The sequence below is a fragment of the Opisthocomus hoazin genome, chromosome 5, assembly GCF_030867145.1.
Source record: "Opisthocomus hoazin isolate bOpiHoa1 chromosome 5, bOpiHoa1.hap1, whole genome shotgun sequence".
Classification (NCBI taxonomy): Eukaryota; Metazoa; Chordata; class Aves; order Opisthocomiformes; family Opisthocomidae; genus Opisthocomus; species Opisthocomus hoazin.
In genome coordinates, this window is record NC_134418.1 from 3,630,154 (window position 1) to 3,652,599 (window position 22,446).

Genomic DNA, 22,446 nt, shown 5'->3' on the forward strand with positions numbered 1-22,446 from the left:
CGGAGCCCGGGGTTCAGCTCCCGGGGGGGTTCCTTCGGGCTGCGGCCCGGTGTCCTGGGGCAGCCCCGAGCCTCACGGCCGCTCCCCGGGGCCGCGGCACCCTCTGGGCCTGCAGCCAGCGCGGCCTCGGGGTGGGCCATAGGCCGCCGCACCAACATGGCGGCCCCCTCGATGGGCGGACACGCCCCCCCGTGTCACATGACCCTCCCTCTGCATCACGTGGCGCCTGGACGCTCCGCAACGCCGCCAGCGCCACCTACCGGCAGTGCACCGCCGCCACGCTGGGCCCTCCCCGGCTCGGCCGCCGTACGGGCCGGAAGTGCGTCACGGTCAGGTGGCCGGAAGCGGCGGGGAGGCGACGGTGGGCGGTGGGGCCGGCGGGCGGCAGGGACAGAGCCGCGGTGGGCGCCGGGCCCCGGTGAGTGCGAGCGGGCAGCGCAGGCCGCCGCGTCCCCGTCCTCCCCCCGCCCTATCCCCTTCCCCTCGCCGCCCGCCCAGCGCCGCGCATGCGCGGAGCCCCGCGGCCTTCCGCCGCTCAGTGGGTGCGTATATGCGTGTAAATATGTAAAATATGTATATATATGTATGGGTAATGTCTGTGGAGGTGGGGCCGTGCGGGTGGGTAGCGGGGCTCGGGTTCCCGGCGGTGCTCTGACCCGGGCTGGCCCAGCCCTGCCCCGCGCTGCCGGCGGGGACTTAGAAAGGGGGAGGGGGGTGGGTGGAAAACCGACCAAAAAATGACAGGTTTGCACGCTGACGTCATCATCCGTTATGGGGGGGAAAAATCCCTTTCCTGTTGTTTTTCTCTTCAGCCCAGGCGCAGGTGCTGGCTGCGGCCCCTCGGCCAAAAGGAGCTGTTTCAGGCCGAGGTTTGGATCCCAGGCTCCCGACGGGGAGAAGCCGTCTGCCCTCGGGCCGTCAGCGGTGCCGGGCAGGGGGAGGCGCTGGCCGCCGGTCACGTGTGGTGTCCCCCAGGGCTCAGCTTTGGGTCCGGTCTTGTTTAACGTCTTTATCAATGATCTGGGTGAGGGGATCGAGTGCTCCCTCAGTCAGTCTGCAGATGACACCAAGTTGGGTGGGAGTGTCGGTCTGCTCGAGGGTAGGAAGGCTCTGCAGAGGGACCTGGATCGATGGGCTGAGGTCAATCGTATGAGGTTCAACAAGGCCAAGTGCTGGGTCCTGCCCTTGGGTCACACCAACCCCAGGCAACGCTACAGGCTTGGGGAGGAGTGGCTGGAGAGCTGCCCCACAGAAAAGGACCTTGGGGTGCTGGTCGACAGCCAGCTGAACATGAGCCAGCAGTGCCCAGGTGGCCAAGAAGGCCAGCGGCATCCTGGCTTGGATCAGCAATGGTGTGGCCAGCAGGAGCAGGGAGGGGATCGTGCCCCTGTACTGGGCACTGGTGAGGCCGCACCTCGAGTGCTGTGTTCGGTTTTGGGCCCCTCACTCCAAGCAGGACATTGAGGGACTGGAGTGTGTCCAGAGAAGGGCAGCGAGGCTGGGGAGGGGTCTGGAGAACAAGTCTGCTGAGGAGCAGCTGAGGGAGCTGGGGCTGTTCAGTCTGGAGAAGAGGAGGCTGAGGAGACACATCATTGCTTTCTGCAACTACCTGAAAGGAGGTTGTGGTGAGGCGGGTGTTGGTCTCTTCTCCCAGGTAACCAGCGATAGGACAAGAGGCAATGGCCTCAGGTTGCATCAGGGGAGGTTTAGATTGGATATTAGGAAAAATTTCTTTCCTGAAAGAGCGGTCAGGCATTGGACCAGGCTGTCCAGGGCAGTGGTGGAGTCCCCATTCCTGGAGGGGTTCAAACAATGTGTAGCTGTGGCACTTGGGGACGTGGTTTAGCAGGCATGGTGGTGCTGGGTGGATGGTTGGACTTGATGATCTTAGAGGTCTTTTCCAACCTGTGATTCTATGACTTGGGGGGGGGTGGTCTCCTCGCCTGCGTCCCGTGAGGGTTTGCCAGCGCTCCCCGGAGCCCCTTTGCGTGCTTCAGAGGGACCAAGAGCCCAGCCGGCGTTTCGGGGCGCGCCTGTGTCCCCCATCACGGAGCCGCCGCTCCGCGGCGCGTGTCAGCCCTCCCGCGGCGTTGCTTTCCCTGGTGTTCGGCTGACGCTCAGCTGCGCGGTTGCGCTCTTGGCCGAGCGCTCGGCTGTAAGTGTGGCACGCGGACACACACACACACACACACGCAAAGATGTTTCCATCCCCTGGGGCCTCCGCAAAGTGCCTTCGCAGCCTGCAGGGCCCAGCTCCAATATCTGCTTTCTGGCTGGGTTTTTGGAGTCACTGGAAGTGAAATTTCTTGGAGAGGCTCGCCCAGAGGTGGGAAGGAGTTTGGCTGTGTACGAGCGAGAAGAGAGGCGCAGTGGGAGGAGGAAGGAAGGCTGATTAATCGGCGTAAGAGAGGAACATCGAGGAGAGGTGTAGGCTGAGTTGGAAGAGAAGCGCTGTAGAAGCTTTAAAGATCACCAAGATTTGTGCTGGGGGTGGGTAAAAGTCATGGGCAAAAGGGCACCTGGGCCCAGCCGGTTTCTTTCGGAGGTGCTCGAAGTCTCTCGACCCAGCCCAACCTCACTCCCCTGCATGCGGTCTTCTCCTTTTCTTGCTGGATTTAGAGCAAAGCAGGAGAAAAATATTCACTTTACTAAACAGCTTCCCGAATGTGTCACGGCTCGGCGCAAAACTAGGTGGTTGGTGTTCGTAGCAGCACGTGACATTCGCCTTCGGTGTGCGAACGCCGCGGCTTTGATGCTCTGTGCTTTGAAGTGGGGCTGTTGTCGCCGAGAAGGGTGTTTCTGGTGACAGCAGGGTGCTGGATTTTGTAGGTAGCATCACCTTTCAACAGCAAATGGAAATTATTTTAAATAAGTGGCATGCCTCGCGGTAGTGCTGGCTTGTCTCTCGGTAATAGGCAGACACGCAAAACAGAGTCAGACAAGAAAGTCTTGTGGAAAGCCTGGGCAGGATAAAGCTCCCCTCGTCCAAGAGCAGCGTTGCAGCTTGCACCAGCCCCTCCGAGTGTCCCCCAGGACAAGCTCTGCAAGGTGCTGGAAGAGGAGATGATGCCTGCGGGGGGGGGGGGGGGGGGGTCTCCTTCCTGCAGCCACGGTGCAGATCTGAGCCTTGCCCGCTTATAGAATCATAGCATGGAATCACAGAATCATGAAGGTTGGAAAAGACCTCTCAGATCATCAAGTCCAACCATCAGCCCATCACCACCACGCCTGCTAAACCATGTCCCAAAGTGCCACAGCTACACGTTTTTTGAACCTCTCCAGGGATGGTGACTCCACCACTGCCCTGGGCAGCCTGTTCCAATGTCTGACCACTCTTTCAATAAAGAAATATTTCCTAATATCCAATCTAAACCTCCCCTGACGCAACTTGAGGCCACTTCACGGCTGCCTGTCTCCAGGTACACGGACTGCAGTCACTTGCACCCGGTTCAGGCTGGATGTTGCAGCCAGAAATGATATTTTCGTCAAACATTTGTGTGCTAAATGGGAGAGCTTTGATATCCAGCTCCTGCTTGCTGCTGCTGACGGCTTGGCGTGGCCTGGGCTGTGCCGCAGTGTCACAGCTCTTGGCTCAGGTTTTGCTGTCCCGGTTCTGAGAGGGCTTTTCCTTTCCTCCGCTCACAAGACAGTCAGGAAGGGGTAAGAGTCCCTCCTGCCTGTCGCGATTTGACTTCTCTCGTGGGGAGGGGACGGTCACAGCCGTAAGGGCCAGCAGTGCCTGGGGTCTGTGGAGCAGAGCCTGATCTGCGCCGGGGGCTGCCTCAGGGTGTGCTTTGAGGCTATTGAGTGTCTCACAGTATTTATCAGCCATTTACCAGTCATCTTAAAAACACATTGGCCTCTTGCTTGTACCCTCCTCCTTGCGTGGCTGTCTCCAGAAATCTCCATTTCAGCTTGCCTTCCCTCCTTTTGCCCCTGGACCTCTCTTGTTCTCCACCCAGGTTGCTTTTTTCACCTCTCCTGCTGGGGCGGCTGAGAGGGTTACTGCTCCAGCAGCCTCTCCTCACCCCCTCGGGCAGTTGCTGCCCCAGGCTCTGTCAGTGGAGCAGAGGATTCGAGATCTCCTCGGCCGCCTCAGTGCGAGTCGACTCGGTTGATCCCAGAGGGCTGAACTGAGCCACCTCACTCTGCACTGGAGGAGATGGGGAGCGCTCCTGTGCCAGCTCTGTGCTGAGATCCCGTCCTCGGACAGAAGCCGAGCCCCTTGAAGGCAGAGGTAAAGCAACCTGGGGAGAGAGCAGCCTGCAGAGAGCAGCAGGCTGCTTGTGCCTGTGCCGGATCAGAGACGCCTTGCTCGCCTGTCTGCTCCTGTTACTGCTCTTGCTGCTGCAGAAGAGCTCAGGGCACGCACGAGACAGCCGAGGCTGCGGCCCCCACAACGGGCAGCACCCCACATCTGGCACCGAGAGGGAGCAGAGACCATCACGTCGACTCTCCCCATCCTCCCTCCCTTACCATCTCACCCTTCCTTGGGAGGAGCCGATGCTTCGCCGTTGCCGTGCAGGAATAGATCGTCTTAACGAGTCGTGGGAGATGGGGGGGAATTCTTGTACTTAAAAAAAAAATAAACCCAGCTTACTTGCGGCCAGAGCGGCTTGTGATCCCCCATCCCACTGCAGCCACAGCGTTCACCCACCTCTTCTTCCTCCAAGGCATCCATTTTGCTGCTGCAAAACTGAGTTTGCCCGCAGAGGTTGCAAACGCCTGGCCTAGCGCATCTTTGGGGTTGGCCACACCTGGGGGGATGAGGGTGCCTTACACGGAGCGCTGACCCGCTGGGTTTTAGTCGTCATCTGAATCATCGTAAACAGGCTCGTTTGGCAGCTTGCGCGGGCTGGCAGCGTGCAACTTAGCTCCTGACAGATTTCTCATCCTCACTCTCTGCGCTGCAGCTGGTTTAGGCAGGAGTTAGGAAGGCACCTGGCATTTTTAAGCCTTCTGTACCCTAAAACCATGGGAAACGCTCCCAAGTCTGAAGCGTAAAGCTATTTTCCCTCTGGTTCTTAACTCTGAATGTAGCATCTGATAGTGATTTGTGTTACTCCTCCCATGCTCTTCCCTGACTTTGTTCCGGGGCCGCGTTTCTCCTTTCAGCTAACCTTTATCTGCAGGCTGTGGGTCAGCGTTCACTTTGTGGACTGGTTTTGCGGAGGCTTTGCTCGTGGCCTCCACATACTGTCTCCAGCTGCAAAGAGCAGTGCAGCACGCTGGATATTTCGACAGCGTCTCGGGTGCTGGTTGGTGTCTCGGACCATGGTGACTGAAGTAGCAGAATGCTCTCTTTGAGTACGTAAAGTCTCTTGAAGCTGCAACTGTGCTGCAAAAATACATTTTCATTGTTCAGAATGAAAGGAAAGCAGGTTAGATCTCTTAAAAATGAAAAAGGAGTGACTTTTTTCTGTAGTCTCTGCCAGGTTACTTGTAGCCGCTGAGTAGCAGGTCACACGTGACGGCCGTGCACCCCGACTTCGGGCAGGTCGGGTCACCTCGGTGCTGCTTGTGAACTGCCTTTGCGTGAGGTGATGTTCGACAGCGGCCATCATGTGGCTTTGCAGGGAAACAGCCACCCTGGCTAGGGGAAACTCTGGCATCGCCTCACGCTCGGTAGCGTAAAGGATAGATTAAAAAGTGCTTCGTGTCAGGTGGAAGCCACTCATTCTTCGTCTGCCCTTTTTTCAGTACCTGGAAGCAATTCTGACCCCAGTAAATTGCGATCCATGGCTACAGTGCTAATATGCCGAAGATTTCCGAGACTGAGCAGGGTGACTGCATTTTCGACTACAGCCAAGTGCAAGGCCGAGAGCGGAAGCAGCAAAAGTAAGCAGAAAAAGGTAGAGAACCTGGAAATAGCCGACACCGGCACCAAATCTGCGGCTACAATCCAGTTGCTGGATCCACTAGACTACAGAGTTTTCTATAACCCGTCTGCCTATGCCAAAAGCAGAGCTGCCTCCCGGCAGCACTCTGCCAGCAACAGCGGCCAGGCTCTCGGTGACGCTTTCACCAGCCCTGGCACCGCACAGGTTCAGCATACGGTCGGTGCCGCCTCTTCTCAAGCTGTGCCACCCGTCAGAAATGCCCACCCAAAGCCCAGGTCCAAACCGCTCCTCGAGCAGAGCATCTCGGCTCATCTCTCTGCGGCACAAACCAAGGAGGAAGCAGAAAAGGAGAAAATGGAGACGCATGACTCCAAGGAGGACCCTCGCGCGTTTCAGAAGGGGAGGCCTGAATACAGAGCTCTCAGCTACGACAAGTTTGAGCCGGTAGACACACTTCCTTTAGAAGAAGGTGACTCGATTTTACACAGTGTGGCCACGTGCGAGGGCAGCCAGAGCCCAGGAACCATCACAGATTGTTTTCGCAAGCTGAGTCGTCTGCCGGTGGAAGAACACGCAGCGTTGGTGTCCGAGCCCGGGTTTGATACGCTGTGTCGCTGTGCTGTCAGAAACATCGGGCTCTTCAGTACTTCCGATCTCATCGATGTTTTGAAGGCTTGCGTCCGTTTGGTTGTTCCGCCCGCCCACCCGCTGCTGAACGCCTGCGAGAAGGAGTTCTGCCGGCGCGTGTGGGACATGAACCTCGAGCAGCTGCTGCTGGTGGCCGATTGCTGGCGCTGTCTGGAGCGTAGCGTGCCTTCCTACCTGAGCATTTTGTTCAGCTATGCCAACATGCACTGGAAAGACCTCACTTTGCCCCAGTTTGTTCAGCTCATTTATATCATAGGTGAAGGCCGGAGGTCACCTGCAGACTTGACGCAGAAGGTGGAGAACATGATTTTGAAGTACTTGGACTCCTTCACCTTGGAGGAAGTGGGTGCTGTCTGCTTAGGGCTCTTCAAGTCCCTCGGTGATATCTCTGACCGCGTCATGAGAAAAATTGCGGACAGAGTCTCCCTGGAGATGGAAGACATGAGCAGTTACGCTTTGGTGAACGTGCTTAAAATGCTCCGGTACGCTCGCATGGACCACTTACCCCTCTTGAAGGAACTTGGGAAGGTTATTCCCTCTCGGATCCCTACAATAAACATCCAGGGCATCATGCACATCACTCTTACCTGTTCATCCCTGCACTACTTTGACGAAGGCATTATGGCTGCTGTAGCCAAGTCTTTGCCTCCTAAGGTGACTTACTGCCGAAGCAAAGATGCCGCCAAGTTCTTGTGGTCGTTTGGATGCCTGGACTATGAACCTCCGAACGAGGAGGAGTTTTACTCCAGCCTGGTAGAGCAGATGCATAGAAAACTCCATGAATTTAGGAAGTTTCCGGAGCATCTCCTAACTGGTTTGCTTGGCCTGGCATTTGTCAAACGCTTCCCAGAGGAGCTGATAGACTATGCTTTGAGGGATGAGTTTGTCCAGAAAACGAGAGGTAGTAAATATGAGCTCAAAAAGGACCTGTTCACCCTTGGTAAGAGTGTTGAAATTGAGTGTCCAGGCTACCAAGGCAGCCGCCTTCCACCTCAGCTTTATCGAGAGATTACCGAGATGGTTTTGGATTTTGCAGAGCAAGAGATCTATGTCAGGCCTGAAATCGTGGAAGCTGTGTCTCTTCTCAAGAGCATGTTAGGTGGCCCCGAGTACGTGAAGAACCACATGATCCTGCCTCACACGAGATCGAGCGATCTGGAGGTTCATCTGGCCATGGATGGACAGCCCATCCCTTTCAACTCAAAAGACCCTGCTGCAGAGAAGAAGCTAAAAGACATCGGAGTTAATCTAACAGATGACTTAATGACTCAGCTTATAAAAGGGAGACCTGATAGCCAGTCTCCTGTGGAAGTGGAAAACGAAGCCAGGACTCCTGGTCAGGAGAGGGGGGAAGAAGCACTGACACCACACACGCAGAATCGGGCTGTGCTTTCAGGTGGAGATGCCGGATTGCGAGTTGAGCCTAAATCGGGGCGCTGTCTCGAAGCACCCCCATCTCTTGCGCTGAATCCTCAGCCTCGGGGGGTGAAGCTGGCTATTCAGGTGTCCAACCGAAACCACTACTGCTGCTGCTCCAAGCGGCTCCTGGGGCTGCACCGCCTGAAACGACGGCAGCTGCGGCAGCTGGGGTACGTGGTGGTGGAACTGCCCTGCTGGGAATGGTTTCCTCTGCTCAAACGCACGCGTTTGGAGAAACTGAGCTACCTCCATTACAAAGTGTTCGACCCGGCGCTGCTCGGCGGGGCTGGCTAGTCCGGCGTAGTGCTTGCTCGGAGGCTGGCACGGCCTCCTGGATGCATCCCTCTTGCTGATTACTGATTAAAACGGTCTCTGAGCATTGGTTCGGTTTTTGGCAGGTGCTCTGCGTGCTCGGGCTGCTTTGCTGCGTTAGCCAGTTCCGCTCTGCTGACAGTTGTGTGTCCCGCACTCTCCTTTTGTACATAGATCCTCAAATGCTTCCGTGACAAATAAAAACTACTGCCCTGTTCATTTTTCTCCGTGATTACTTTTTTCTCCACTGTAAATGAGAGTGGATGGATTTGGTGACTCTGTGAGAGCAGACCAGTGATAGCTGGGAGACAACTGGGATGATTTTTAGTCAAGAAGTTGACCTGGGTGCCAGGAGCACACAGAGATGTTTCCTTCACCACTGAGCTGGGGCTGGCGGGCACGCTGTCTGGGTTTCTCCTTTAGGAGCTGTGCGTGAGCGGGACAGAGCGTGAAAGCTGTGGGGTGAGGTGGAAGCTGGGGCTGAGGTTGGGGTGCTCTGCGCCCGAGACGTATCTTGTGCTCAGCTCTCAGCAGCGCGGGACAGAGAGGATTTGGATCCTCTTGACCCTGTCTGCCGACACATAGGGCCAACAAATCCACCTCGAGGTGATTCCCCTGCCTGGGTGACGAGTCCTGTGCGAACTGGAGTGCGAACGCTAGCTGTGTGGAACATCTGCTCGGGAGGCTGCTGGTTCCACCCGCCGTCACTTGGCTCACTGTGTGATTTTTTTTGCTCAGGACGCAGCCCCGTGTCTGGATTCCACACGCCATTCGGAGGGCAGAGTTGCCGGCTTCTCCCTGAGCTTTCAGGTGGTGGCTGTCCCCGAGAGGAGGGATGTCTCCTGAGGGCAGGCTGTGCGTCTGGCCAGACCTGCAGGGATTATCTCACGGGGAGCAGCAGGCGACACTCCCGTTCCCACTGCCGAGGCAGATGAGGTGTTCAGGCTGTTTTGCAGCGCAGCGTTTCAAGGCGTGCTGAGGTGGAGGATGGAGAAGGGAGGTGGCGGTAAGGGGGTTGCTCTCCCAGGACAGATCCTGCATATTAGCTCATTTTGGTTTAAAATGTCTGAGCTGGGTTTCTTTCATCTCCCTCAAATATTCAGCGTTACGAAGCGCCTTAGTTCAGTGTCCACTGTGCACGTTCTTTATTGCAGCAGCTTCCTAGTTGTGTGTAGGACACCAGGAAGATGCTTAGTGACTAGTTCCAGAAAGCTGGGTTTTAAGTGACTCGTCCAAGACCACAGAGGGTCCTGCTGGCATAATAAAGTACAGAGTACAGGCCTTTGGGTCTGCATTTCACCGCCTCAGTCGAAAGGTGTTTGTCCACCTTAGGGAAGGCACGCACGCGAGAGAGATGGACGGTTGTGTGACGTCATGGTGGCACTTCGTAGTCTCCTGAGTCCTTCGTGATCTGTGGGTCGTTTGTTTTGACGAGTAGTGATTTGAGTAATGCAGTTTAATGGGTCTTGTATTTTTAAAGTGTTTTGTAAATTCAGAGCCTCCTTCGTGCCACAACCACGTGAGTTGTCGCTAGCACGGGAGACCTCCGCACAAGTTTGGGGCGTAAGGGCAGCAGTAGCCTTAGGAAGCCGCATCTGCTGCCCCGTCCTAGTGTTTTTTCAGAGATTTTTACCCATTTCCCCAGCTCTTGCTTCAGCCCAGGCTCTTTGCCGGAGGGGTCCTGGCTCGCTGTCCCCATCTGATCCTGGCCGCCCCTCTGATCCGTTCCTCTCTCGCGCTTTTGCCCATCCCGCTGATTCTTGTTCCCACCTGCTTCTCAGCCAGCCCCTTTAGCTTCCTATTGCAGCATGCCCAGCCAGTTCTCGCTTTCCTCCTTTACGTGGAAGCTTAGTCCTAGTTTCACTCAATTTAATCTGTCCCTTCATCCCCACAGTCTGCCTTCGGAGTTGCACTTTCATGGCAATAGTGAAAAAAACACTGCCATGGGTAAAACTAACTCAGAGACCAGCTTTGCTGTGGAGCAAGAGAGTAGTAAAGCTTTTCAGAAGAAGGGAGAGCAGTGACTTGGACATACAGAATAATGCATTTTCTTACTGAGATGCTGAACCTGGAAAAATTAGTCTGAGTTGTTAAAGTTGTGTCAGGGTCACAAACAGGTAGGACAAAATCCTGTAGAATATATCTCTATGTACATACGTAGGTCCTCATGCTGCAGAACAGCAACTGAACTGACAGTAGGTTTAGTGAGAGGATAAATTCTTTGTAATTAACCAGAGCTAATTGCCACAGATTATTAGAAGTGTAGTAAAAAAAGGAGGAAGATTTAGAACGCAACCTCAGTAACAGCCTTAGGTTTGGAAGAAGATGCGAGTCTGTCCTGAGGAACGGCTTGCACCCGTCCATGGTCTGCCTGGCACGAGGCAGCGCTCGGAAAGAGGAGGCTGCAGGACCACAGGGTCCGTGGGGGAATTTGGCGTCTGCTGTAGGCAGGGTCTGTCACAGAATCACAGAATCACAGAATGGTAGGGGTTGGAAGGGACCTCTGTGGGTCATCTAGTCCATCTGTCGGCAGCGGCTCGGGAGAAGGGAGTTCTTACAGCGAGGAGCTGGCAGGGGTGCAGAGGTGAAGGTGCCTCTCCTCGCTCACCATCACTCAGGGAAGGTCTCACCGAGATTTACCGAATGCGAATGCACCATTCTGGTCAGTTCAGGCCAGGGAAGAGATGCAAGGAGAACAAGAACAGAGGGTGAATCTTGAGTCATTCCAAGAAAAGGAGAAAAGAGACTTGATTTGTAGAATCATAGAATCGTTAAGGTTGGAGAAGACCTCTACGATCATCGAGTCCAACCATCCACCCAACACCACCATGACTACTAAACCATGTCCTAAATTGCCACATCTACACGTTTTTTGAACCCCTCCAGGAATGGTGACTCCACCACTGCCCTGGGCAGCCTGGTCCAATGCCTGACCACTCTTTCAGGAAAGAAATTTTTCCTAATATCCAATCTAAACCTCCCCTGACCCAACTTGAGGCCATTGCCTCTCATCCTATCGCTGGTTACCTGGGAGAAGAGACCAACACCCACCTCGCTACACCCTCCTGTCAGGTAGTTGTGGAGGGTGAGAAGGTCCCCCCTCAGCCTCGTCCGGACTGAACAGCCCCAGCTCCCTCAGCCGCTCCTCAGCAGACTTGTTCTCCAGACCCCTCCCCAGTCTTTTTGCCCTTCTCTGGACACGCTCCAGCCCCTCAATGTCCTTCTTGTAGTGAGGGGCCCAAATCTGAACACGGGATTTGCCATTTTTCTCAATACCAGCGCTGAGGGCCAAGCTAATTTACCAGGCAGCAGGTTCAAAATGAACCAAAAGCAGTAGCTCTGTCACACAGCCTGTAGTTAAAGCGGCAACCTTACTCCCATGAGATATCCGTGCCGAGAGTCAGACCAGTTCCAAAACCTGTTTGAATAATCCCTCACTGGCAGCTGTGTAGTGGAAGCCTCTCAGGCTCAGAAAGCCGGGGAAGTAGTGTTGGGGAACCGTTGATTTGTGCTTGCCCTGGTCCTGTGTTCGCTGCTGGGGAGCAGGAATGGCTCCTGATGGCTGTCAGACCGAATGCTGGGCTAGAAGGGGTGCTGCTTCAGGGCCCGCTGCGGCTCTGCCTAGGTTCTCACCGGCTTCGATCAAGCATTGGCGTTGCAACCTCCAAGCTCTGCTCATCTGCAGGCTTTGCTTCTGCTGTGTGGATTTTTATAGGTGGGGTTTGTCCCTTGGATACTGCGCTGCTCGTTTCAGAAAGAGAAGAGCGTTCTGGAGCTCGCTTCGCCTGCCTGCTACGCTCTGCGCCCCAGCCACCGGCCCGACGTGCCCCCAGAAGGCCAGTTTCATTCTGGCTGAGCTAACAGCTGCCGCTGAAGATCATGAAAGGGCTGCTCCTTCTTGAAGGAAGCAGCGAGTTGCTGATTTGCAGGGTTGCCCAAGGCAATGGCGTATTGAAACTAAGGTTAACGTGAGGTTAAAACGCTCACCTCGCAGATAATTTCATTCTTAAAAGGGATCCGGTATAACCGATTCGAGTCATGTTTTTTTTCAATGGGGAAGAAGGTGCGCTCGCTGGAGTTGTTTTAATGAGCATTGTCAGAAGAATGAGCTGGGTCAGCGTTCAGAACTCGAATAATCTCCCTTAGAGCTGTTAAATGCCCTCTGCTCCCGCGGAGCCGTTAAAGACCGATTATCAGTCTTTGTGTTTAATCTCGGCTTAGATCCGAGGCTCCCGCAGCCCTCCAGAAGCGCTTCCCTTTGCGGCGGCGGCGGTGCGTTAGCGCTGGCCGGTGTTACCCTCGCCCCGAGAGGCCCCGTCGGAGCTTGTCGTGCCGGGTGTTGGCTGGGAGCACAGGCAGGTCCTGCCTCCAGCTGCTGAAGGCAGCAGATATTTCCCCCTCGCAGCGGTGAGGGGCTGCGGGGCCGCGTGCCCCGGTCGGATCGCAGAGCACCCCGCGTCCTCCGGCTCCAACTGAGCCGGCCGAGAGCCCGCACCGGCTCCTCCGGCAGGCTCGGGTGATGTTCTGGGGCTTTACTGTGTCTAAAGCCTCCTGCATCCGTGATAAACTTTCAGATCTAATTGCTAGTGTGTCCGTAGGTAAGACGTTTTTAGTTAAAGCAGCCATTTTCTCTTTGAGGCTTCTCCAGGGGTTCACTAATTATTAACTATTAAGGCACTATTAACGTTCACTATTAACAGTTTTTTCTCTCCATCCCATCTCTCCACCATCCAGGCGTTTGGGTTTATATTGGCTTCACCTCCCGGACTCAGACCTGAGCCGTATTTTAGGAACCACCGTATTTTAGGAACCACTCGTACACTGAACACGAGATCCTTTTGCTGTTGTTCACTTGCTTTGTTTTGTTTTTCTTTCTTCTTTTTCACAAGCTGAATCCGATGCTCAGAAAGTGAGCCCTCTCCCGCTGCCAAGATGGTCATAAACGTCTGTCTCCCACAGTTCAAGCCAAGAATTCACTGCAACAAGGTAAAATGACGACGTGCGGGGTTTTAGGGAGCTGGAGGGGTTGGGTGGAAGCAGCGTGCTGGACCGGTTGGGGCTGGGGAGGGCTTGTTCGCTGCTTGTCTGTGCTAATTGGCAGCGCTTCTGGAAGACTGGGGTTTGGCTGGCCGTGCCAGGCTTTCCGGAGAAAACAAAGCAAAGGCAACCCCCAGCAAACTCCCATCATTTTGTGTGGTCTGGCTGGATCAGAGAGGGATTTTAGCCTGGGAGGCTGTGTGTGTCCCTGGCAGCAGGAGCGCTGAGGACAGATGCAGGTAAAGCATAGGCTCTTTGCAAAGCCCAGAGCGTTTTTGTCAAATAAAATCGTTTCCCGGTGATGTGAGAGGGTTGTGAATTGGGTGGGTTTGCTCACAGCTTTCTCTTCCAAGCTCACCAGTCGCCTGTCATTCCCAGCAAGGCGGTTTTGCGAGCTGATGTTGGGAATGTGGGCTCCTGCATCCCCTTCCCCCTTTTTGCTTCGGTTTTGAGAGAGTCACTGCTGTGCGGGCGCGAAGAGAACCTGTGTCTGGGTGCTTGGGATCTGCAGCTCACGTGAAGATAAAGTGGAGGTGAAGGCTTGGGACTTTGAAAAATCAGGATTGAGAGATTTCCCAGAAATTACTCTTCAGAATTTGGTTATTGCTGTCTACACTGTGATCGGTCTCTGCCACGTTAGGACGCTCTGTAACCTCGTGCGACTGCTCTGACGTGCACACACTAATGGTTGGAGGGAAAAAGCCCTAATTTTGCAGGATCTCGTAACAAGACAGTGTTACGTGCTTACAGGTGTGTGTGCTTTGACTTGAGACACCTTTTTCCCTGCAGTATTACACCTTTCCCGTTGTCCAGTGGAATACACAGCTCTTGACCGCGTTTGCTGAAGTTACTTGGCCAATACTGAAGTTTTCACTCAGCATCGTCAGAATCTCTTAGAAACTAGCTCAGCTTTAATTCAAAGCCGTTTTTCATTTGTGAGTTTCCTCCCCAAAATTGAGGACGGCCTCAGATTCGTGAGCGTTGTGCTGTAAAACCAGCAGTACGGTGTGGGGACCCAGCCGCACTGCCGAGGTGTGGTGTGATTGCTGGCATCAGGAGGGTGCAGAGCAGCCATGTTAAGCAGGTGGAATAAATACAGATATTCCTTGCTGTTCTTTGTTCATTTAGCAAGCGCTGCAGACTGATTAGGCCCCAGGGCTTCCAGGAGAGGGAGGGGGTAGAGCCAGCCTGCCCGGGAGCAGACCAGAGGGTGGGATCGCATGGTCTGGGAGGCATGGGGTGGGACCCAGCCTGGTTACACGGATCTCACTCAGGGGTGGGGAGGGTTGATCCCACAGCAGGAGAAGGCAGTCGTAGAATCACAGCATGGTTTGGGTGGGAAGGGACCCTACAGACCATCCAGTCCCATCCCCCTGCCACGGGCAGGGACCCCTTCCACCAGCCCAGGCTGCTCCCAGCCCCGTCCAACCTGGCCTTGAACCCTGCCAGGGAGGGGGCAGCCACAGCTTCTCTGGGCAGCCTGGGCCAGGGCCTCACCGCCCCCACAGTAAAGAATTTCATTCTTATATCTAATCTAAATCTCCTCTTTCTCAGTTTAAAGCCATCACCCCTTGTCCCGTCACTCCCTGCCCTTGTCCCAGCCCCTCTCCAGCTCTCTCGCAGCCCCTCCAGGCACTGACAGCTGCTCTAAGGTCTCCCCTTGTCCTTCTCCTCCCCAGGCTGAGCAGCCCCAGCTCTCCCAGCCTTTCCTCCCAGCAGAGGGATTCCAGCCCTCAGATCATTGCTGGGGCCTCCTCTGGCCCCGCTCCCACAGCTCCAGTCGGCTAGCAGGCCTCCAGAGGTTTCTCAGGTCCTGTAACCGCGTGGTTCGGACATTACCCCACAGCAGGATAAGCTGACATCATGTTTCACCACCGTTGCAAGAGAGGAGACTCCCGTCCACCCCACGCACACGTGCTCTGCTCCCAGCCACGCTCTCCCGCTCGATTTAGTTCACTGACCCAGCCAAAACCACAAAAAGTTCCGTAACTTTCCACTCTTTTAGCAGTTCAGGCAGCTCTGCCCATGGCTGGCCAGGTAGCAGAGGGTGCAGAGAAGAGTGGATGGGACGGCGTGGCCGGAGGAGGGTGGGAGGGGGTCTGCTCTGCCTCGGCAGCAGGGACCTCCTGCGTTGTCTCAGCTGCACGTGAAACCGCGGCCTTGGTTCCTAGCTGACATCACCTTGCGAATCGGCGTCAGTGCTTGTGAAATCAGTTTCCTTTTAATTTTCTTGCTTTGAATTAAATCCAGTTTTCTCCTGAAACACAGATTTCTGCTGACGGTTATGAAGTGGAGAATCTGATCTCCGAAGACCTTGCCAGGAGAAACCGTGGTTTCCGCAGCGAATACTTTATCAAACCTCCAGTCCACGTCACCATCTCTTTTCCCTTCAACATCGAGATCTGCAGGATTAATATCGACATCTCGTCTGGGGGATACCAGACCTTCTCCGGGCTCGAAGTTTACACCTCTACCTCATGCAATAAAACCTCTTGGCAGAGCTCTGAGGGCCAGTTGTCAGGTCTGGCCGGTCAGCCTGTGTCAGACAAAGACACTTTCACGCTGGTGGGGAAAGCTGTCTTAAAAAATCAAAGCAAAGTGACATTCGGCCACAGAGGCTTCAAGCCGAGGCCTCCCTTCCACCAGATGGAAAATGTCTTCTCCTACCCTGGCTCTGCATCTCAAGACCTCTGGAACAAAGGCCCCGCCTCGCTGAGCAACGTCTCGCACTTAAAGATCTGCATCACCCACGTGGCCGGAGGCGGCCTGCCTTGCATTAAGAGGCTGGAGGTGTGGGGACAGCCTGCCAAATCGTGCCCGCAGGAGGTGATCGAGGGTGTTTTTCAGGTGGCCTCCCAGTTCTTCGCCCAGGATGTCGGCAGCCTCAAGCCGGAGCTCTGGACGCCGATGGAGAGCGACTGCGTGCCCTTCAGCGCCAACGACAGCGAGCAGCAGACCCTCCGCAAGCTGGTGGACGTCGTCCAAGACATCCCCGAAGAATTCCTGGACCCCATCACTCTGGAGATCATGACCTTCCCCATGCTCCTCCCCTCCGGGAAGGTGATCGACCAGACCACCCTGGAAAAATGCAACCGGAGCGAAGCGTCTTGGGGCAGGGTCCCCAGCGATCCTTTCACTGGGGTGGCCTTCAGCCAGCACTCGCAGCCCCTACCTCACCCGACCCTCAAGGCCAGGATAGACCACTTCCTCCTACAGCACAGCATCCCTGGCACCAACCTGCTCGGGAGGGCTCACGCCTCGGAAACGCTCGTGCCCTCTTCCGTAACGATGTCTTCTCTGAAAAGGAAAATGGACTGCGTGGATCAGAGCTCCGTGCAGCCGCCCTATTTTTCCTCTACAAACTTACTTGTCACGTCTACCTCAGAGAACAGTGCTAAAAAAATGAAAGCTGACAGTGACTCGCATTTGATCCAGATGGACTGTTCGACAGGTATCGTGGCTCCCTCAGTCACCCGTGTTTCTTGAGTGTCTTGACAGCCCGGGGCCAGCTTTGCAGGTCAGGAGGCTCCGGTGCAGACTCCCACCCTGCCTCTGGGAAGCAGTGGTGTTTTGCTGATAGATGCCGTGGAAGTCAGGTCATCCTCTCATTCCCCTCCCCGCTCTCAGCACAAGCTGCCATCCCTGGGCGGTGTTTGCTCCCGTTCTGTTTCACCTTTTCTCATCTCTAGGCTCGTCATTCTCATTCTCTGACCCGTGCAGCCTGCTTCACAGCCCTCTTGTTTGCTCAGGTCGCCGTCTTTCCCTTTTGGTTTGTATTTCCTTCCTCCTCCTTGCTTTCAAGCCACCAGCTGCGTGGAGAGAACATTTTTCTCACAGCGCGCTGGTTTGAAGTTTCTTTATCGTGGGTGATTTGTTTGTACTGGAGAGAGTCCAGCGGAGGGGTACGAGGATGAGGAGAGGACTGGAGCATCTCTGCTATGAGGAGAGGTTGAGGGAGCTGGGCTTGTTCAGCCTGGAGAAGAGAAGGCTGAGAGGGGACCTTAGAAATGCCTCTAAATATCTGCAGGGTGGGGGTCAGGAGGATGGGGCCAGACTCTTCCCAGTGGTGCCCAGCGACAGGACAAGGGGCAATGGGCACAAACTGAAGCAGAGGAAGCTCCAGCTGAAGATGAGGAAGAACTTCTTCCCTCTGAGGGTGACGGAGCCCTGGCCCAGGCTGCCCAGGGAGGCTGTGGAGTCTCTTTCTCTGGAGATATTCCAGACCCGCCTGGCCGCGGTGCTGTGCAGCCTGCTCTGGGTGACCCTGCTTGGGCAGGGGGTTGGGCTGGGTGACCTCAGAGGTCCCTTCCAACCCCGACCATTCTGTGATTCTGTTACCCCAGCCACCCAACATCTTCTTGGCGTCAGCAAGAGACCACAAAACAGCAGGAGAAGAAATGCCTGGTGGTGCAGCAGTGATGGCTCGATGCGGATCTTACCGCGAGGAGGGGAGGGAAGTGGGGACGCGGCACTAATCCTGCTCACAGATTTCCCTGGCCGGGCGCTGCCGGCCTGGGCTCCCGGTGCAGCGGGTTCCCTGCACGCTCGGCGTCCCTGCGCGGGTTGCGTCCCCGGGACAGGCTGGCTCCCGACCTCCTCACGGGGCGGCTCTCACTGTGGCAGAGGCTGAGCCCGGGGAGCGTGTCGCTGCGCAGCCTCCCGTCCGCGCTGAGCTTGGTGCAGCGGGGCAGGGGCTCGGTAGGAATGGAACCGTGGGTGGTGCTGCCTTCGGAGCCGGGGGGAGGAGGCTGGGAGAGGCTTGCGCAGGGTTTGCAGCTAGCTAAAGCGAAAAACCACGGAGAGACACTGGACAGGGGAAGTGACTTGTGTCTACAGGGGGAAGAAATGGGCGCTGGTTTGCTTTTCCCCTTGCTTTCCTCACCAACCCGGACGTAAGCTCCAGGAGGCAGGAAGGCAGTCCAGATCTGCAGCCCCAAGCTAAATCCCCTGAAAAGCTGCGTGCAGCCACCCACCTCGGTCCCCGGCCGTGCCGCAGCCCCTCACCGGGCAGCCGCGGTGAGATGCAGCCGTGGGAGCAGCCGTGCGGGATGCTCTGTGGGTCCGGCAGCGTTGGGGTGCTGGGGTGGGTTTTTTATTTAAAACCACACCTTTTCAGTTCAAATTTGCTGAGGTCCTTCACCCAGGCAAAAGCAAGCCTCCAGCCAGTACTGCCTCCCCACACAGATATCGTGTTCCTACCTGAGCTACCGTGATTTGTTGGACATGGTTCATTACCTAAGCTTTGAGAGAAAAAATCACAGAATCAGAATGGTCGGGGTTGGCAGGGACCTCTGTGGGTCACCCAGCCCAACCCCCTGCCCAAGCAGGGTCACCCAGAGCAGGCTGCACAGCACCGCGGCCAGGCGGGGCTGGAATATCTCCAGAGAAGGAGACTCCACAGCCTCCCTGGGCAGCCTGGGCCAGGGCTCCGTCACCCTCAGAGGGAAGAAGTTCTTCCTCATCTTCAGCTGGAGCTTCCTCTGCTTCAGTTTGTGCCCGTTGCCCCTTGTCCTGTCGCTGGGCACCACTGAAATCAGGAGGAAAACCAGGAATCCCTGAAACGCCCTGGAGCTGCTGGCAACGGCGCTGCGTACGGCAACGCTTCAGTCTCCTCTCCGCCACCGTTAAACCCAGTTCCTGCTTTCGGTAACGATCCCGCAGGAGGAGGAAGGCAAACTTCAGCCGGGAGCAGGGCGAGAGACGTCTTTAGCAAGCTCAAGTTTAGATGAGCTTGAAGAGAGCGGCCGTGCTGGTGGGGCCGTGCGTTGAGGCTGGCTGGTTGGAGTGGGGCGGGAGAAGCACGTGGTGCGCGGGGTCTGCGGCCACGTAAGGGCTCTGGGCAGTAAGTCAAGCTTTCTTGTGTTCTCTCTAAACTAGTGGTCTGTAACGCATCAAGAGGCGGCCCGTGGCTTCTGGTGGCTCTTAATGCCTGCTGATGATCGTCGCGTGCGTGGTCTTTCTCCCAAAAAACGTTTCGAGGAAAAAGCTTGGGTGGCTCTTTGATTTTAAACGGGTTCTTGAAAGACTCAGCTGAAGGCGATTGATGCGTGGTGCCACTGGGAAGGGTAGGAAGAAGTCGGGCTGCACATCTCCGCCCTCAGTTCAGAGCTCACGCCATGCTTCAGGAGGAATCATGAGTTGTTCTGATCGCAGAGGCGTGTGACGGCTCCGGCTGGGGACGTGCCCCTGCCCCACCGGAGAGGGGCTGCCCCGTGGGGTCCCGCAGCCCCCCGGGGAGCCGTGCCCGTACATCAGCCAAAGCACGGCGCTCGGCCCGGGGTGTCGCGCGGCGGTGTTTCGTCAGCCGAGATTGCCGTGGCAAATGCGCAGCGCTGATTCCGAGGTCTTCCTCTGGGAGAAGGGTTTAACAGAATTAGCGATGCAGACATCGTTCTCTTGATTAATTAACGCCTGCGGTACTGCACAGGACAAAGCGCTGCTGCACGCCGCAGGGAGGGGTCTGGCCCTGCGCGTTTGTCTCCATCCCTCGGCTCGGAACTGGGACGGAGAGGAAAAAAAAAAAAAAAATAGTCCTTTGGATGTTGTTAATTGCTTAAATGTTCCCATCCTGGCACCTCTGTGGGGAAGAGAGACCTCTCAGAAAACAAGTGGCAGGGCCCCTGAAACCCCAAGCGTCGTCCCGAAGGTTCGGAGGCGAAGCGGCGTTTCTGTCGCGCGTCCCCTTTCCCGACCCTTGTGCTTTCCCTTGCAGATCTGCTCTCCCACGAGCAAAAGCTGTCGGAGAGTTTGGACACCGCCTTGACCTCGGCGCTCAGCTCCATGCCCTCGTTCACGGCCAAGCTGATGAGAAGCCAGCAGCAGGGCGAGGGAGGCTGCAGCAGCTCGTGGAGCTCCGGCACCGTCCTCGGTAAGCAGCCAGCGCCTCTGGCTCGCCTTGGCGAGCGAGAGAGACCTGGGACCGGCTTAACGGGGAGGGTTTGCTGCTGCTCAGCGTCTTTCGACATGTCTTCAGACTCAGAATTATTATATATTCAAGATATTGAATATTATATATTCAATATTATATATTCAATGATATATTGTCTCCCAGCAAGCTTTACTTAACAGTCCCTAACTACTGCCTGTGTATCTGGGCGGTTTTATTGGTTTTATTTTCCTAGTGAGGGAGCTTAGACCTTGTTGACCCCCAGAAAGTGAGGTGTGGTGTCCCCATGCGCGGTCGGAGCCGGCTCCGGCACGCGTCCTGTGACGTGCCGGCTGTTGCTGCCCTGCGCTGCCCGTGGACCGTCCGGATGCCTCCGGACACGCGGCGCTCAGCCCAGCCTGCGCCGGGTCGCTTCCGACGGAGAGCTCGCCCCGCGCCGGGGCTCTGCTGTTGCCAGAGCTCTGCAGGTTGGGCTGGGTGGCTCGGACGGAGCCCGTGAGCTGCGCAGACCCAGCTGGCGAGTGGCTACGTGGTCAGGGACGGGGCCCGGTGCGGAGATGGGGCTGGAGAGGGGTAGATCTAGCGATAGCGTGCTGACCCCTCACAGGAGCGGGTCGCGGCAGCAGCGTCGTGGGCCGGCCGGCCGAGAGCGTGCTCACAGTCCCATCAGGTCTGAACTCATTTACGTTGAGTCCTCGCGGTTCTCGTCCCACCTGCTAGCTAGACACGCGAATCCACAGAATCACAGAATCCCAGAATGGTCGGGGTTGGCAGGGACCTCTGTGGGTCATCTAGTCCAACCCTCTTGCCAAAGCAGGGTCACCTACAGTAGGCTGAAGAGGACCTTGTCCAGGTGGGTCTGGAATATCTCCAGAGAAGGAGACTCCACAGCCTCCCTGGGCAGCCTGGGCCAGGGCTCCGTCACCCTCAGAGGGAAGAAGTTCTTCCTCATCTTCAGCTGGAGCTTCCTCTGCTTCACTTTGTGCCCGTTGCCCCTTGTCCTGTCGCTGGGCACCACTGGAAAGAGTCTGGCCCCGTCCTCCTGACCCCCACCCTGCAGATATTTAGAGGCATTTCTAAGGTCCCCTCTCAGCCTTCTCTTCTCCAGGCTGAACAAGCCCAGCTCCCTCAGCCTTTCCTCGTAAGAGAGATGCTCCAGCTGCCTACACCTTCCCAAAAGGGTTTCTCCAGGGTGTGGGGGAGCACTGAACCTTCCCACGTCCCTCCGCAGGGCGATGCCCTCGCTGCCGGCTCGCTCCCGGCCGAGGGGCAGGGGAGTGGGTTCAGGGGGACCGAGTGACCCTGAGAAAGGGCCGGGGCCGCGCAGCTCCCAGCGGCTCACTCACCCTCAATAGCTTTTCATAGAATCATAGGTTGGAAAAGACCTCTAAGATCAAGTCCAACCATCCACCCAACACCACCATGCCTACTAAACCATATCCCGAAGTGCCACATCTACACGTTTTTTGAGCCCCTCCAGGGATGGGGACTCCACCACCTCCCTGGGCAGCGTGTTCCAAGGCCTGACCGCTCTTTCTGTGAAGAGAGGTGCGCTCTTGGCGCGGCGACATTAAGCTATTAAGCTTTCTCCTGTCCCCTTTGAAATTGCTGCTGTTGAAGAGCTGGCAGAGTGTCCCTTGACAGGCGGTGTGTGACGGGAAGGCAGAGCGACACCGACAGCGCTTCGCTGGGGAGCGGGTGACTTCAATTCGTTGGAAGAGTGGAAGAGCGGCCAATTTAGTCTCGCTAAAAGCGAAAAGCCCTTTATGGTCATCTGTCCTCAATTAAAAGCCTGACGGTGCCAATGGGGACGTGATCCGGCCCCTTCCCAGCACAGCCTGCCCCGGGAGCCGGGCCGTTCCCTTCCCGACAGCACCGGGCGCGCAGGGGGTGGCACGGCGCGGACTCGTCCCTCCCCCCGCTCCCCGACCCAGCCGCTTCTCCTCTCGCCTTTGCAGAGCACGGCCGGAGCGGCCAGGCCCAAGGATGCTCCTCCTGCGGCAAAACCTTCTCCTCCTACTTCAAAGCGGAGCCCGTGTACCAGCTCCCCTGCGGCCACCTGATGTGCCGCCCGTGCTTGGCCGAGAAGCAGAAGTCCCCCTCCTCCATACCGTGCGGGAGCTGCAAGAGGTCGGCTGCCACGCACGACGTCCGCAGGGTTCACTTCTGACCCCGGAGCCTGCCGGGAGGGCGAGGGCACGCTGCCGTTCCGCGTCGAGGACGGAGGCCGTCGGAGAGCTCGCCAGACGGGCGCCCGCCGTGGCGGAGAGGGCTTGGGCTTCTTGTGCTTGCAGAGCAGGGGGG

General features: G+C 56.5%; 2 protein-coding genes across 4 annotated transcripts; both read left to right on the top strand.

Moving 5' to 3' along the window:
* Positions 1-338: 338 nt before the first annotated feature.
* On the top strand, positions 339-22,391 carry UBOX5 (U-box domain containing 5). Of its 2 annotated transcripts, none has more exons than XM_075420270.1 (5): positions 339-418; positions 13,109-13,205; positions 15,525-16,707; positions 19,969-20,124; positions 22,101-22,391. In XM_075420270.1, the coding sequence occupies exons 2-5, from the start codon at positions 13,152-13,154 to the stop codon at positions 22,310-22,312; spliced, it is 1,605 nt and encodes a 534-aa protein (XP_075276385.1). In that variant the 5' UTR covers positions 339-418; positions 13,109-13,151; the 3' UTR covers positions 22,313-22,391. The 2 variants fall into 2 exon arrangements, with proteins under 2 accessions (XP_075276385.1, XP_075276386.1); XM_075420271.1 differs by lacking the exon at positions 339-418 and adding an exon at positions 463-542.
* On the top strand, positions 346-8,427 carry FASTKD5 (FAST kinase domains 5). 2 transcript variants are annotated; one of them, XM_075420269.1, is made up of 2 exons: positions 346-418; positions 5,701-8,427. In XM_075420269.1, exon 2 carries the CDS (start codon positions 5,739-5,741, stop codon positions 8,199-8,201), a length of 2,463 nt encoding a protein of 820 aa, XP_075276384.1. In that variant the 5' UTR covers positions 346-418; positions 5,701-5,738; the 3' UTR covers positions 8,202-8,427. The 2 variants fall into 2 exon arrangements, with proteins under 2 accessions (XP_075276384.1, XP_075276383.1); XM_075420268.1 differs by lacking the exon at positions 346-418 and adding an exon at positions 469-542.
* Positions 22,392-22,446: the final 55 nt, after the last annotated feature.